At 41.3% G+C, this 15,232-nt stretch overlaps 1 protein-coding gene across 2 annotated transcripts in view; it reads left to right on the top strand.

The window, feature by feature from the left end:
- The window catches only part of dgkb (diacylglycerol kinase, beta), a 66,021-nt gene that overhangs the window by 44,997 nt on the left and 5,792 nt on the right, over positions 1-15,232 (top strand). For both annotated transcript variants that reach the window (XM_020615561.1, XM_020615560.1), the window contains 4 exons: positions 4,589-4,679; positions 5,893-6,088; positions 13,719-13,839; positions 14,288-14,348. In XM_020615561.1, coding sequence (XP_020471217.1) covers positions 4,589-4,679; positions 5,893-6,088; positions 13,719-13,839; positions 14,288-14,348 — 469 coding nt within the window. The remainder of the gene's footprint in view (positions 1-4,588; positions 4,680-5,892; positions 6,089-13,718; positions 13,840-14,287; positions 14,349-15,232) is intronic.

Here is a 15,232-nt window from a genome sequence, read left to right as displayed (position 1 = left end):
CTTTCCCTGCTCCACTAGGCTCTACTATGATCTGCTACGCTCCATCACTCTTCAAATATTTGTCGTTATGAAATTGCAAGAAATGAGAATGCAACAAAACTGACAGAAATAACTGAAAATCTCTGACTGGTGAGAGAGGTCAGTCCCACTCAAAACATTTTAGAAACTAATATCTCTGCACTGCTGTCAGCGCTATTCAGTGGGTCACAGGAGGCTTCGACAGCAACTCTCCACATTAAGACGAAGAAGAAGGTTTTGGAGCAAATTTCTACAACAGAACTATTTGACTAGTGTGACCCCCCCCCCCAGAAAGGTGTGCCTACGCAGCAGTAAACCTAGATTGGTTCAGTGTATATATGTACACAAAAAAGGTTTAGGTTACACTGTCTCACACTGAAATACAATCATTTAAATTGTGTAAAAAGTGATCACCTTCATTCAAATGTGATACATGTGTGGGTCACACACACACACCCTGCGCTTTGTATTTGTTTCTAAAGATGTTGGATATATTATACTATTAACAGTAGTTTTTGCTTTAAAAAAAAACACCTTGGAATCAGCGCAGTCATACAGAAAGACATACATTTTTCAAACTGCTTGCTGCATCTTGAAGGCAAGACGAAGCAAGTCAGGTCATTTCTCAAACTGCCAGTCGGAGTCGAAGCGCTCTAGGCTGTGTCATGTTAAACAAAACAGTGCATTGATGTGATGCACAAAGAGCTGGTTATGTCAATGCGATATTTATCACCTCTGATCAAGAACAAATTAGTGTGAAAATAAGGTCATAGATCATTGTGGGTTAGATTAAGTGTCAGAGGGGAAAAAAATCAATGGTACTCTGCTTGGTGTTCAGTGTGGCCAGGGGAAAGTGCATCTAAAAGGTGCTGTGGCCTCAGGACAGTGACGCTGCGCTGAAGCTTATCGCCTCTGACATCCTCTAATACGGTGACCAAGCAGTGGTGGCCTGACGAACACGGCGGTGTTGTTCAGATTCAGGCTGTTTGAGGTGTATTTGTCTTTCTGATGTGTAGCTCATCTGTCTGTCATTTGCTTTTTTTCCCTCTTTTTATTTTGGTTAGATGTGTTTTTCTAAAGTTCTTTGTGTTTTCTTCCTCAGCTGCACAGTTTGTATTTGCCTTCTCGTTTTTCTGTTTTGTTTAATGATTTGTTTGTGCAAATTAATGACACCTCAGTGGCTCTAGAAACCTGAGCCACTGTTTTCTTTTGGCCTACCAGCTGCGACTACTACAGCTGAACTCACATGCATACCGCTTAGTTATTACTGCAGTACACTTTGCATTGATATAGTGCAGGTAAAATCACTGCAGAAGCCTTTGAAGTGTGGACTCTGAGAAATTTGGTTAGGATAACTTTATTGTCCACCTTGTGGAAATTTGTCTTTAGCTTCACTTCGCAGTCAAAGAACACACAATACATGTCCATGAAATGAAAATCTGCTATGTACGGTACAGAACGCTGTCTGTCAGTGGAAGCACTTTTCCTCTGAAAACAGAAAGGTCCTCTTAATCTACTGTACCTTAAATGTATCATTTTACTGACATGGACTCTGTATTAATCCTAGGACAAGCTGGCCACTGTTGAAGACACTGCTGACTAGTCAGCGTTCAGTGTCAGTCAGTAGATAACATTCTTCAATCTAATCCAGCCAATAAGATGCTCCTAATTACCTAATGAGCAGGGACATGAGGTGATTTGTTGTCATGGTGCACTTGTTAGTGTAAGTGGTAATCGACAGGACAGACAGATGTTAGTCTTTTACCGTATCTGTTCTTACTGAGGATGTACAGTAGTTTCCTGTGTTTGGTTCCAGTTGTGCCAGGTGGTCTTTGGTTCTGTTGTAAGAAAAGACCAGAAGCTGTAGTCGTGCTGAAAAATTTGATGAGTCAGTGGTGTATAGGAGATTTTTTTACTCTTATCTAAACTGATAACAATTATATGCCCAACAGGTGAATGATAAAACATCTTGATATATCCAGTAGATTAGCTGATGAAACTTTTTGTTTTGCTGTAACAAAAGCACCTTGACCTGTAAACAGGTTGGCAGGTTTCTTAAGCTTCTCCCTGTTTCCTTTTCATCTCTCTACATTTATGAAGCTGTGGCATAAATGTGAACTTTTCTCTCAAGCTGAAACATTTTCAGCTTGTACAGATGTTTTCACCTCAGTTTCTCTCACCTAGAGAGAATCTACAACCTTTCACATCAACTTATCTTTAATATATGCGATCGTGTCACCTTTGAGTCTAAACACGGCTTTAGATATCAAAGGCTCTTGAATTTACGAAAAACAAACTAAAACCTGCTTGAACAAAGCAACAAAGAGCATTGCCTATATCTGTCCTCATCCTCTCCATCATTTGCCAGCCATTAGTTTTGAATATGTTCTTCGAAGTAGCCACCTTCATTTGTTTGTTTGCAAAATGACCCAGGCTTGTGTTCATGTGCTCTTCTGGGTTTCCACTCTGGACTACTGAGCCTACAAACTGATGATGCTGGGGATGTGTTACTGTGTAAAGCCTCTCAGCATGGCCTTGTCACCCTCCTGCCTCCTTCTGGTCCCATCCTGCTATTGACTATGTTGCAGATTATAAATGGCTACCTTGCAAGTACTCTAATGAAAGCTCATTTATAAAGTGGCTAAATGGTCCTGACAAAAGTCCTAATGAGGAAATCAATAATTCAGTGATTGTTACTCTGCTTATACTAATACGGCCTTCATGTAGTGCTTTGACTCCAGCTAAGAGAAAACTATTTTTTACTGTTCCCAATTCTGCATGTCAGCACTGTTGTAGGGGTTTTTTGTTCTTGAAGCTTTGAGATAAATTATGTGTTGTTGTCTGTTGTTTCTTGGAAGAACCAAAAGCTTCTCACAATCTGTTCTTCAGTATAGAATAAACCTGAAATCCTTTTTGTCAATAAATGAACACAGACCTGTTACAGACTTTTCAATGAAATTGTGGAAAAATGTACACGAATAAACTAAAGCAGAATCGGCTCACTCTCAGTGATCATGCCTTTACCAGTAGAACATTTTCAAAGAAAAGCTCTGTGATTTTAAATACATTACCGGTCCTAGTTAAAATGAACATAACTTATAGTATTTATGATCCTTAACAGAACACAAGGGTTAACTCCCTCAGTGAAGCTCACCACAGTCTGTTGTCACTGAAAGCACTAAGGAGTAATTTATATACCTGCCCCCCAGGTCGAGAGGAAATGTTCCACTGAGTAAATCATAGGGCTGTGTGGAAAAAGTTAGTTTTTACATATACAAGCACCCAAACATTTTGAAATGTTTCTTTTAAAAGACATTTTTAGCTTTGTGAGGGGCTATGATGATTGTCGACTCTAAGGGAGCTATCAGGGACAATACAAAGTACATGTATTACTCAAGGTTTATCCTCAAGCTAATTTTCATTTGTAGTTCCACAGAGCAAGTTGACAAAGTAAAAGACGGTGTGTGATATTTGTGTGATTCATACTGCACACTTAACAGAGCTGTCATGGACTGATGTGCAATTTTTATTGTACAGTTTGTGCACCTCCTGTTTTGGCAGCAAAGAGGAAGTGACGTTCTGATTCTGGACAATCAAACTGTAGCTGTCACTGAGAAGGAAAGAGTTTGAATGCTGTTTTCTCACATGGCCAATTAAGCAAAACTAAAGCACACAAGATCCTGTCCATAGCTCACCCCATCAACCTAGACTTCTGCCAGTCAGTATTTACATCTAACTTAATGCACTTTGCTTGCTCATCATTGAAATAAAATAATTTAAATACTGTAACCCCACTAATCAGCTACTCAGATAAATACAGTTGTTAAATGTGGCATTTCCTTTTAAATTCCAGTCTGGATTGCACTGTTGGTATCTGTTTACATGATCAGCATGATTACACAGGCTGCTTCATTATGTCACACTTCACTAATAAAAATATAATATAGAATAGAAGCAGTACAATAAATAACCACTACTGCAGGAAAATACAGTATAAAGATGATTCTTGTAGTCATGAGAGAATGTGTGAGCAGTATTCAGACAGATGGTGACTCGTCTCTGTGAGGTCGCTGATCATCAGCCTTAGCAATGGGAGTGAGTGCTGTAGGAAGCCCAGGGAGCAGCACCCCAGTCCTCTGTTAATTGCAGGGGTAGGTAAATTAGCCTGTTAGACCCCTCACATGGCCTTAATGTTGGGCATTGGTTCACACCGGCCACCCCATGTGCTCCCTCAGATGCCTCTTTAACTGGCTTCAGACTCATCATCATGCTTCAGTATGTGATTAATGAAGCACATTATGCATTCTTTGGAGATTAATGACAGGACGATTTTAGCCAACAGTAAACATTACAGGTGTATTTCCTGTGTAGTTTAGAAGATATGTTTTCCCAAACACAATACACCTTCACAGAGGAGTCCTCTGTTTCTGGGCCATAGGCTCAGCATGCTGGGAACTAGACAGAGAAGAGAGGTGCTATGACAGCACCAGATTCAGATTCACATGTGGAGAAAACACTCCTGCTCTGTTCTTGGTCCCTTTGCAGTTCCCTGTGGTCTTGTCTTTTTCAGAACAAAGAATAAGCTGTGGTACTTTGAGTTCGGCACTTCTGAGACGTTTTCGGCCACATGTAAGAAGCTCCACGACTTTCTGGAGGTCGAGGTAAGTCAAACCACACATTTTCCATTTGAAGAGACACGTACAAGAAGAAAATACTTTTCAAGTCCCCGCTTTTGTAAATTTGCCTTTGAACAACTATTTTATGTGAATCCCAACCAGTCAGACTTTCTCCGTGTTATTAGGAATATTTGATTAGACGATATGAACATGCAATACAATAAATTCGCTGGTGAGATTAACAGTGCCTTTTAAAAACATTCTGGTTAGTGCTTGTTCCATGAATAGCCCAAATTTACCCGGACAAGTGTTAACGTGTACAGGCTATCTGTGGACCTCCCCACCTGCTTGTCACTGAACCTCAGTTCAAACACATAGGTAATTAGCCCTGCATGACCCTGCTGTGTGTGATATTGAGTGATAATGAAGATGGTTTCTGTACAGTTCATCTTACCCCTTCTCAGAGTTATCCACACAGTGCAAAGGCCTTTATTAATTAGTGCTGGTTAAGTACCTAATGGAGTAGAGCCAGTATGGAGGTGAGGACGAATCCAGACTTGTGTAATATCCATTATTATAATTATACTTTCAGAGCATAATACCTGACAGAAGACGGTTCTGGTGCATTCTGGTTTCAGCTTCAGCCTCAGACCAAAAGGAAATGTTCAGGCTCAGGTTGAGCTAAATTCATATTTAGGCACAGACAGAAAAACAGGCTCAGATGGAGCAACAGGTTTAGACCAAGACAGCAGAACAAGTTCACACCCAGGCTCAAATTGAGAAACATGTTTAAGTTCAGGCTGAAACAGACAGGCTGTGGCTCAGAAAGGTTGATACTCAGCCTTACAGTGATTATGTCAAGTTTAGGCTCAGAGACAGTGACAGGTCCAAACTGTGATTCAGGCAAAGAGGCAAGTCCAGGGTCAGTGAAACAAGTTTAAATTTAAGGCAGTTCACACTCATGCTCAGACAAAGTAACAAGCTAAAGCTCAGATAAAGGCATGGGTTTGGTTTCTCTGTCTCCATCTAAGTTCACACAGGAACCAATGTCAACCATAGACAGAAAGGCAGATTCAGGTTTAAATGTTAAGATGGAGAGAGAGGCTCAGATGTTCAAAGAGATGGGTTCGTGTACACATTACAAGCTTTTGATTAGTTCAGAGGTCAGGCGAATTACTGAGCTCAGAATCTTTCATTGCTAACCTATTATGACAGCTGTGTGATTAGACCAATTCTGTTTCTTTCTTCTTTCTGAAAGTGTGATGGTATTACTCTGGACCTCAGCAGCATCTCCTTGGAAGGAATTGCCATTCTCAACATTCCCAGCATGCACGGCGGCTCCAACCTTTGGGGCAAGAGCAAGAAGAGGAGGGGTCACCGCAAGGGGGGCAAAAAGGGCAGAGACAAAAGGACACCTGTGGTTGACCCGAAAGAGCTGATGTTTGCAGTTCAAGGTAAACTTGACAGCATAGGAGTTTAAATACATGTATGACTGTTATGGTTGTTGGCATAAATCCTGCAGTCTCTGCAGTAAACGAACCCATCAAGTGGAATGAAATTTATTGGATATTTCAAACTTTTTTAACAAATAAAAAACTGAATAATTGGGCGTGCAAAATTATTCAGCCCCTTTACTTTCAGTGCAGCAAACTCTCTCCAGAAGTTCAGTGAGGATCTCTGAATGATCCAATGTTGACCTAAATGACTAATGATGATAAATAGAATCCACCTGTGTGTAATCAAGTCTCCGTATAAATGCACCTGCACTGTGATAGTCTCAGAGGTCTGTTTAAAGCGCAGAGAGCATCATGAAGAACAAGGAACACACCAGGCAGGTCCGAGATACTGTTGTGGAGAAGTTTAAAGCCGGATTTGGATACAAAAAGATTTCCCAAGCTTTAAACATCCCAAGGAGCACTGTGCAAGCGATAATATTGAAATGGAAGGAGTATCAGACCACTGCAAATCTACCAAGACCTGGCCGTCCCTCTAAACTTTCAGCTCATACAAGGAGAAGACTGATCAGAGATGCAGCCAAGAGGCCCATGATCACTCTGGATGAACTGCAGAGATCTACAGCTGAGGTGGGAGACTCTGTCCATAGGACAACAATCAGTCGTATACTGCACAAATCTGGCCTTTATGGAAGAGTGGCAAGAAGAAAGCCATTTCTTAAAGATATCCATAAAAAGTGTCGTTTAAAGTTTGCCACAAGCCACCTGGGAGACACACCAAACATGTGGAAGAAGGTGCTCTGGTCAGATGAAACCAAAATCGAACTTTTTGGCAACAATGCAAAACGTTATGTTTGGCGTAAAAGCAGCACAGCTCATCACCCTGAACACACCATCCCCATTGTCAAACATGGTGGTGGCAGCATCATGTTTTGGGCCTGCTTTTCTTCAGCAGGGACAGGGAAGATGGTTAAAATTGATGGGAAGATGGATGGAGCCAAATACAGGACCATTCTGGAAGGAAACCTGATGGAGTCTGCAAAAGACCTGAGACTGGGATGGAGATTTGTCTTCCAACAAGACAATGATCCAAAACATAAAGCAAAATCTACAATGGAATGGTTCCCAAATAAACATATCCAGGTGTTAGAATGGTCAAGTCAAAGTCCAGACCTGAATCCCATCGAGAATCTGTGGAAAGAACTGAAAACTGCTGTTCACAAATGCTCTCCATCCAACCTCACTGAGCTCGAGCTGTTTTGCAAGGAGGCATGGGCAAAAATTTCAGTCTCTCGATGTGCAAAACTGATAGAGACATACCCCAAGCGATTTACAGCTGTAATCGCAGCAAAAGGTGGCGCTACAACGTATTAACTTAAGGGGGTTGAATAATTTTGCACGCCCAATTTTTCAGTTTTTTATTTGTTAAAAAAGTTTGAAATATCCAATAAATTTCGTTCCACTTCATGATTGTGTCCCACTTGTTGTTGATTCTTCACAAAAAATTACAGTTTTATATCTTTATGTTTGAAGCCTGAAATGTGGCAAAAGGTTGCAAAGTTCAAGGGGGCCGAATACTTTCGCAAGGCACTGTACAACCTACAAACCAGCCCAGTCTCACCAGAAAGTGTGGAATAGGGTTGACTATGGTTCAGTGGGTAGAGCGGTCGTCTTCCAACCAGAGGATTGCAGATTCGAATCACGGTGCCTGCAGTCGAAGTGTCTTTGGGCAAGACATTGAAACCTCCAATTCGCCCCCAATGGTTAGAGCCATCGGTGTGACTTTGTGCTGCAGATGGCTGCCTTGGTTCTGTACCGGAAACAAATTCCTTGTGTGTAACATAGAAAGAAAGTCACTTTCGGCTTTTTCCCGTTTAGGGGTTGCCACAGCGAATCGTCACACTGATGACTCGCATGTTGACATTTGGCACGCGTTTTACGCCGGATGCCCTTCCTGACGCAACCCTGATTCGAACCCGGGCCGCAGCGGTGAGAGTGTTGCGCCCTGTGTGTAACATACTTGGTCAAATAAAGGTGATTATGAATAGCTGCAGTATGTTGATCCACAGTGTATAATGTATTGGTGTCAACAGCTGTAGAACTGTGATGTGGAAACATTTTAGTATTGCAGCCCAATGCCCTTCTTTGTGTTCTTCTCCTTTGCGTTTTGTGGCCATTGGCAAACAACAAAGTAGTGCATTACATCCACCAATTAGACTGGAGTGTGAATTGGGAAGCTAGCTTTTAGCATCCATTGAAGGCTAGAGAATGTTAAAAAACACTAGGAAGGTGGTGACTGGGTGGATGGATGGGTCCAACAAACACCTGACCTATATGCAGAAAACTGGAGATCAGGTCCCCTGTGCAATGCTATGCTTTTCATCCGAGAATGTTTTAACCAAACCAAGTGGCTTTCCCTTACCATGTACTAGTTGCTTTAACCAAGTATAAGGAATGTCAGCCATTGTGTTTCTTTTTCGCCACCAGAACATTCCCATGTCACAATTTTTGATCCAGAAAAACATTGCATTGAGGCTTTATTGTAAGACTATTACATTTTGCATTGTGGACCAACATAGCTATTATACATTATGCTGTGAGACTAGGCTGCACAAATCCAATAGGAGATGTCTCATTACATAATGTACAGTACTGTTTCAAAACAGAGTTTGTGTTTTACGCTGCACTTGCAGCGTGGGTAATGTTGGTAAGTCAACTACTTTGGCCCATGACTTTGGGGATCTCCTGATCTTTCATCTAGCACCCCCAAAGTTTTCATTTATTCAGTGAAATAACTGTGTCAGGTGTGCTGCAGTGAAATGTTCTACATAATCTCCTGGTGACCTATGTGATCACCCTCAGCCATACTTGTTTGGTGCTAACTGGTAAATGTTAAACTCAGATGAACATGTTAAACACAACTGTATGTTAACATTGTCACTGCACCATGCTGACATTAGCATTTCAAGCTGCTACACTGGACTCTTACTCCTGTTTGAAGCACAAGCCATTATAAATTGTTTTTGAAAAGCCAAAAAAACAAGGCATTAGGTAACTGGTGAGTCACCAAAAGCATTTTCACAAACCTACATATATTGTAGATCATGGTTGGCTTGCACTGTTTGACAATAATAATGTAAATGTGCAGTGTACCGGGCTGTTTTCCCTAAGCTCACATCACAGGCTGTCTGTGGCCTTGCTCCTATCAGGCAGACCACCGAATAAACTTTTGGCCAAACTTTTCCAGAGTGCATGAATATTTCACAGATGACAAGATGAATCATATCTAGCAGGTCTTGTTTGCAAAGAAGAAGTACAGTCTTGTCACTCTTTGGAACAGTCTTTTGTGTGTTAATGGTCTATGTAGTGGACAGACTCATCTAATTGGAGTGGACTGAAGGGGTGTTGGGCATAACCCTGAATCGATTTACGTCAAAAGGAAGCCCGTCAACGGCAATATATGAATGAACAGAGCAGAATGAGTCAGCTGCTCTGTGGGAACTGGTGCAGTGGAGGAGCTCTTAGAAATAAGTGGTAGAAATTGAGTTCCAGGCTTTATTTTTTTAGCCATGTTAGCACAGGTGGCAAATGTTAGACAGCCAGACCAACAGTGAATTATCTCAACTACTGGATAAATTACCGTGAAAGTTGTGCTACAAGCAGGTCATAATTGTAAATTATTCAATACAATGGTTTATGAGCAAATAATTTAACCCCCATCAGCCTCCGTTGTACTTGAGTTTAATGCTAATGTGCAAATGTTTAGCATGCTAAACACACTGGGAGCCAGTGTAGTGAAGAGATCATGAGGGATGGGACTCGGTCATGTCTAACTCCTGCTTGGTCATGTGATGCACAGTATGTTTTTAGGTTTCCTGGTGAGATGGTGTGTTAGGGTGAAGTAGGGTGTCGGACCTGAAACATGTTGAGTCAGTGAGGATCCCCAGACATGGTGGCAGTGCTCACCGGCCAAGACTGATGAAAAAACAGACGTCTGTGAAGTTTTCTAAGATGGTTTATTAATTTTTTTTCACAAATTTGATTGTTTTGTCTCCATTGGATTTCAGTAGCTGTTTGCCTTCAAAACTCAATGTCTGTTAATAAACGGTACAGTAAGTTCATTCCTAATTCATGTTCACAATGTTTACTTGTGATCAAAAAGTCAAATGTTTGTGAGTTGGAAAGGCAGTGACAAGAAGAGAAAGTATAAATCACAGCGGGGACAGTAAGGGAGTGGAAGAAACAGGAAAATGGCTCAGTCAATACAAACAAAATAAGCACTATTGGGATACTTGTCTTGTAGCTTCTCTAGTATGGTAATAATAAAAATATAATAATAAAATGTATTTATATAGCACTTTTCCAAACATGTTTCAAAGTGCTTCTTAACAGCACACATAAGTGGCATCAGAGATTAAAATAAGACACAAAATAGAAGTACCAAAAAATAACTAAAAACTGAATAAAGGACAACACATTTAAAGAGAAAGTTTAGGGGACATGATCGGAAAAGTGCGATCATCCCTGCTTTTCAACCGTGACTTTGGAACTGTCAGAAACAAATGATCAGTAGATCTAAGAGATCGTGAGGGTTAGGGTTAGGGCCTACAACACTTTATAAGATACATAATATACAATAACTCAGAGCTAACCTGTGCAGCACCTTAAAAGTAAAACGAATCTCAAATTTAATTCTAAAATCCACTGGTAACCAGTGCAAAAGTGCTCACACGTACCTGTCAGCAGGCAAGCAGCAGCATTTTGGACTGTTTGAGAGGTGAGAGAGGATTGGTTTGGACCAGTATAATGTGACTGTCAGATGAAGGCTCAGTGTGGTAGTTAGGAGGGCAGACTGTGAGGGAGCTAGTTAACCAATTCAAAGCTCAACTTTGCTACAATGAACACTCCATTTATCCCTGAATAAAAATCACTTCTGTGATAGAGGTTGAAAAAAGTCCACAGTCTGACCCTGGAAAAGCACTTAGTGTGAGTGGGGAGTATGTTACTGGTACCACTACACCTCTGTGTATTCGTGTCCGTTTGATTACGCTTCAATATTGATGTGTGTGTGTGGGCGTGCACTTTTGTGTCTGTGAGTACATGCCCTTGCAGAAGGTGCCCTCAAGGTGAGTGGCCTAACTTGTCAGATCAAGAGAACAGCATATTTAGAGGTAAACACAGGGGTGCATTAGCCCAGAGGGGGCACTGCCGAGCACAACACACAGATCAAACTGTTGGCAGAGATTATTTTGTGTGTGTGTTTGTGGCTGAGTGTGTCTGTATGTGTGGGGGTGGAGGTGCCTGGGGGATTAAAAAAAAACCCTGACCTTTCGGGAGCTGTTAAATCGTCCCGCTGGTGACGCCAGGAGACAAGCCCCTCAGGTGGAAGGGAATGGCTACGGAGTGAATTATTTAGAATGGGACTGAGGTTTTGTAGGGGAGGGTGGGAGTGAGGGGGGGTCCATGTGGGGGTGGACGGGTTGATGCCTGGGACTGATGCCCCATGACAAGCCCCATGAAGCTTCCATTGGAGGATCGACCTCCATGCACCCTCCCTCCTCCTCCCGCCATTCCTCTTTAGCTTGACTTTCAGCTGATCGGATGCTGGTCCTGATCCACTCCCCTCACTGTCTCTCTTTTATTCCTACACTTTCACCCTGTCGCTCCACATGTGTCAGTGCGGCCACCGGCCTCGACAGGTAGTTTTTTGACAGTGACAAAATGCAGTTTCTAATCCCACTCTGATGGAAACACATGGAGATTAAAGCCACAGCAATGCTTTTGTGAATCTTCTATGTAGACATTTCATTCATATGACTGTCTCACACACTGTGTGTGTGTGTGTGTGCGCCTTTGTATTACTTACATCATGAGGACCGAAACCTGGTAACACACTCACATTGTGGGGACTCGGGCATCCTTGTGGGGACCAGGAGCTGGTCCCCACAAGGAAATCTCTGAATTTTAGAGTGACAACATGGTTTAGGTGTTAGGTGTTAGGCAAGTAGTGGTTATGGTTAAGGTTAGGATAAGTCTACAGGAAATGAATGTAAGTCAGTGTAAAGTCCCCACAAGGAATGAAAACACAGTGCACGTGTGTGTGTGTGTGTGTTTATTACAGTCAAATATTACTTTGTTCACTTAAATGAGATACACAGTTGATTTTAGGTTAGGTAAGGGGTGTTTTGGTTTATTTTTAGCCAGCGGCTGCTTACCTTGTGTTAATAATTCAACCATTTTCTTGTGTAAACATATAGCTGACTCCATTTTTCTCCCAGTTTGTCTCTGGGAAGTAAACATGATGTCTTTATTTCTATATTTAGCAGAGTATATTTTTGATTACTGCTCCAGAGGTTTCATTTGCACCTCTAATATAATAAATAATGGTAGGAGATTCAAAATAAAAGTGGAAATTAACCAATAGTCTGGCTCTCATTCAATAAAGTCAATGGAGGCGTGTGTCTGCACTTGAGTAAAATAGGAGAGAATAAATTTTAAAAAGAGTTTGTCATAAATAATGGAAATGTAGGTTAATTTTAAACAAATTTTAAAATCCCTTTGCAACATTACAGCATGGTTCCTTACCTCTTGGCTTTAATAAGTAATGGTTTATTTAACTTGGTGTCCTATCACCGTGGTGAAATCCTATGTGTCGGTGCAGGCCTGTGTGAGCTGTTTGCATCAACTTGGGATCTTAACGGGAGGAGGAGCAGCTTTAGAGCCCAGTGTCATGGGGTCTGCTGTGTATGTACACACTCGCTTCCACTTCGACCCTGGAAAGCTCTGTACTCACAGAACTGAAATAGGGACAGACGCGTGTCCATCACCATGGTGACAACTGGACATCACAGCGCGGCAGCGGCAACAACACCTCTCAACAACAGCAACATTACCCAGGACACTCCTTCAGGAAACCAGCACAGCTCTGATAACATGACAGTGGCGGAGCAGCACTGGTGACAGCGAGCTAACTCGCTCGCATGCACCAAGTGCCTAAAAATGGGTCTTAGTTTCAATTAGTGTCTGTATACTCCCAACAGCGAGGCAGCAGCTTCTTAATTTGAGTAGGGACGAGTCAATGGAGAGTCAGAGGCAGAGCGGGCCGCTGAAACAGATGGGCCCTGCGTGACACTGGGCTTCCAGCAGGGGCAAAATCAATGCTCATAAGTGCAAAACAGATGAGAAATTAATAATTACATTATCACAAGATTGCTTTGCATTGCTGGTGCAATCTAATTAATAGCTGTAGTTATTCTTGTTGCCTTTTTCAAAACTGCATGTTAAATATTTCAGAAGCAGAAGGAAAGTCTGAAGTGTTTTCATATTTTCCCTCAGTTTCTAGTTCTAGTTTCAGTTTCTAGTTCCTTGATTCCTCTTCTCCCTCCCTTTTGTTTCTGGGTTTAATTTGTGGTTTTAAAGTCGAAGACATTTGGGGACATCAGTGAACATATTGTACATGTTGTTTTCATGCTCACAATGCGTGCTTGCTTGAATCTTCATTGTCCAATCAGCATCAATCAATAATCGGCAGTCATTACACAAACACAATTAATAATCAAGTGAATTTCAATCACGTCCAGTTGACTGGACTTTATGTGCATTAGTTTAAAGATATCTTTTTGTGTTTTAGACCTGTCTGACCAGCTGCTGGAGGTGGTAGGACTGGAAGGAGCCATGGAGATGGGTCAGATCTACACCGGTCTCAAGAGTGCAGGAAGGCGTCTAGCACAGTGCTCCTCTGTGACCATCAGGTCAGCGTTAAAGTGGACCACTACTCTACTGTGCAGCAAAAATCGGTTACATTTATTTTTAGGAACACTCATGCTGAATGGAAAATTTAGTATGAAGTATTATATGGGGTGGCTGTGGCTCGGGGTAAAGTGGTCATCTTCCACCTAGAAGGTTGGAGGTTTGATTTGCAGCACCTGCAGTCAACATGTCAGTGTCCTTGGGCAAGACACTGAACCCCAAGTTGTTCCCGATGGCCACAGTAGCACCCTGCAGGGACAGTTTCACCACTGGTTTGTGCCACAGATTGGTTCTGTACTGGAGACAAATTCCTTGTGGATGTAACATACTTGGCGAATAAAAATGATTATTATTATATAGTATTTAACTGTAGATTGGTTATACAGAATTTGATGTTTTCATAATTTTTTCATGATGTTTCATTGTATTATATTTTGTTGTTACTTGCAGAACCAGTAAATCCCTGCCCATGCAGATTGATGGTGAACCTTGGATGCAGACTCCCTGTACTGTAAGTCAATAATTAAGCATAGAGTACATATAAAAAAAAAAAAATCACTACACTTTCTTGTTGAATGTTTCCGGTCTGTAGCACCTTTGCTGGTGTTTAGTTATTCTTTAAGAGGCTGAGAGTTTAATGATTCAGTGCTCACACAGCTGTGGTGCCTGCACAGGTGATTTCACTGTGTGGGCAGGTACAGACTGGGATTAAATTACATCCCCCACTCTATTCTTCTAGTTTTATTGCATATATCATCTCAATTTAATTTAAAAATGGAGGATGTAGTTGAAAAGTTTAACAGGTTCTTTGTGAACGTTGGTCCTAGTTTAGCAGGAGGCATTTGTACAGATGATACATCCATCACTATAAATAATAATACAATCGAAAGGAACATGAGTTCAATGTTTTTGAAGCCCATAGCTGAAAAGGAAATTATAGAGATAGTGAACAAATGTGGTAACAAAACATCCAGTGATAGTGATGGTATCACCATGACAACTGTCAAGTGGGTAATTGAGGGGATATGCAAACCATTAACCCATATTTTTAATATGTCGTTTCGACTTGGGCAGTTCCCCAATAATATGAAAATAGCAAAGGTTATTCCTCTGTATAAATCTGGTGATAAGCACAACCTCACAAATTATAGACCGATTTCTCTGTTGTCACAATTTTCAAAAATTCTGGAAAAACTCTTTAATAACAGATTAGACACATTTATTGACAAACATAAAATCTTATCTGATTGTCAATATGGTTTTAGGTCGAAAAGATCGACATCCTTTGCCATTACTGACCTGATGGAGGACATTACAAGTGCTATGGATGAGAAAAAATATACGATGGGGATATTTATTGACCTAAGAAAAGCATTTGATACAAGTTAGAGGGAA

Source organism: Monopterus albus, unplaced genomic scaffold (assembly GCF_001952655.1).
Source record: "Monopterus albus unplaced genomic scaffold, M_albus_1.0 scaffold166.1, whole genome shotgun sequence".
NCBI classification, from domain to species: Eukaryota; Metazoa; Chordata; class Actinopteri; order Synbranchiformes; family Synbranchidae; genus Monopterus; species Monopterus albus.
The sequence above is the reverse complement of the archived record's forward strand: the minus strand, read 5'-3'. Positions and strand labels throughout refer to the sequence as shown.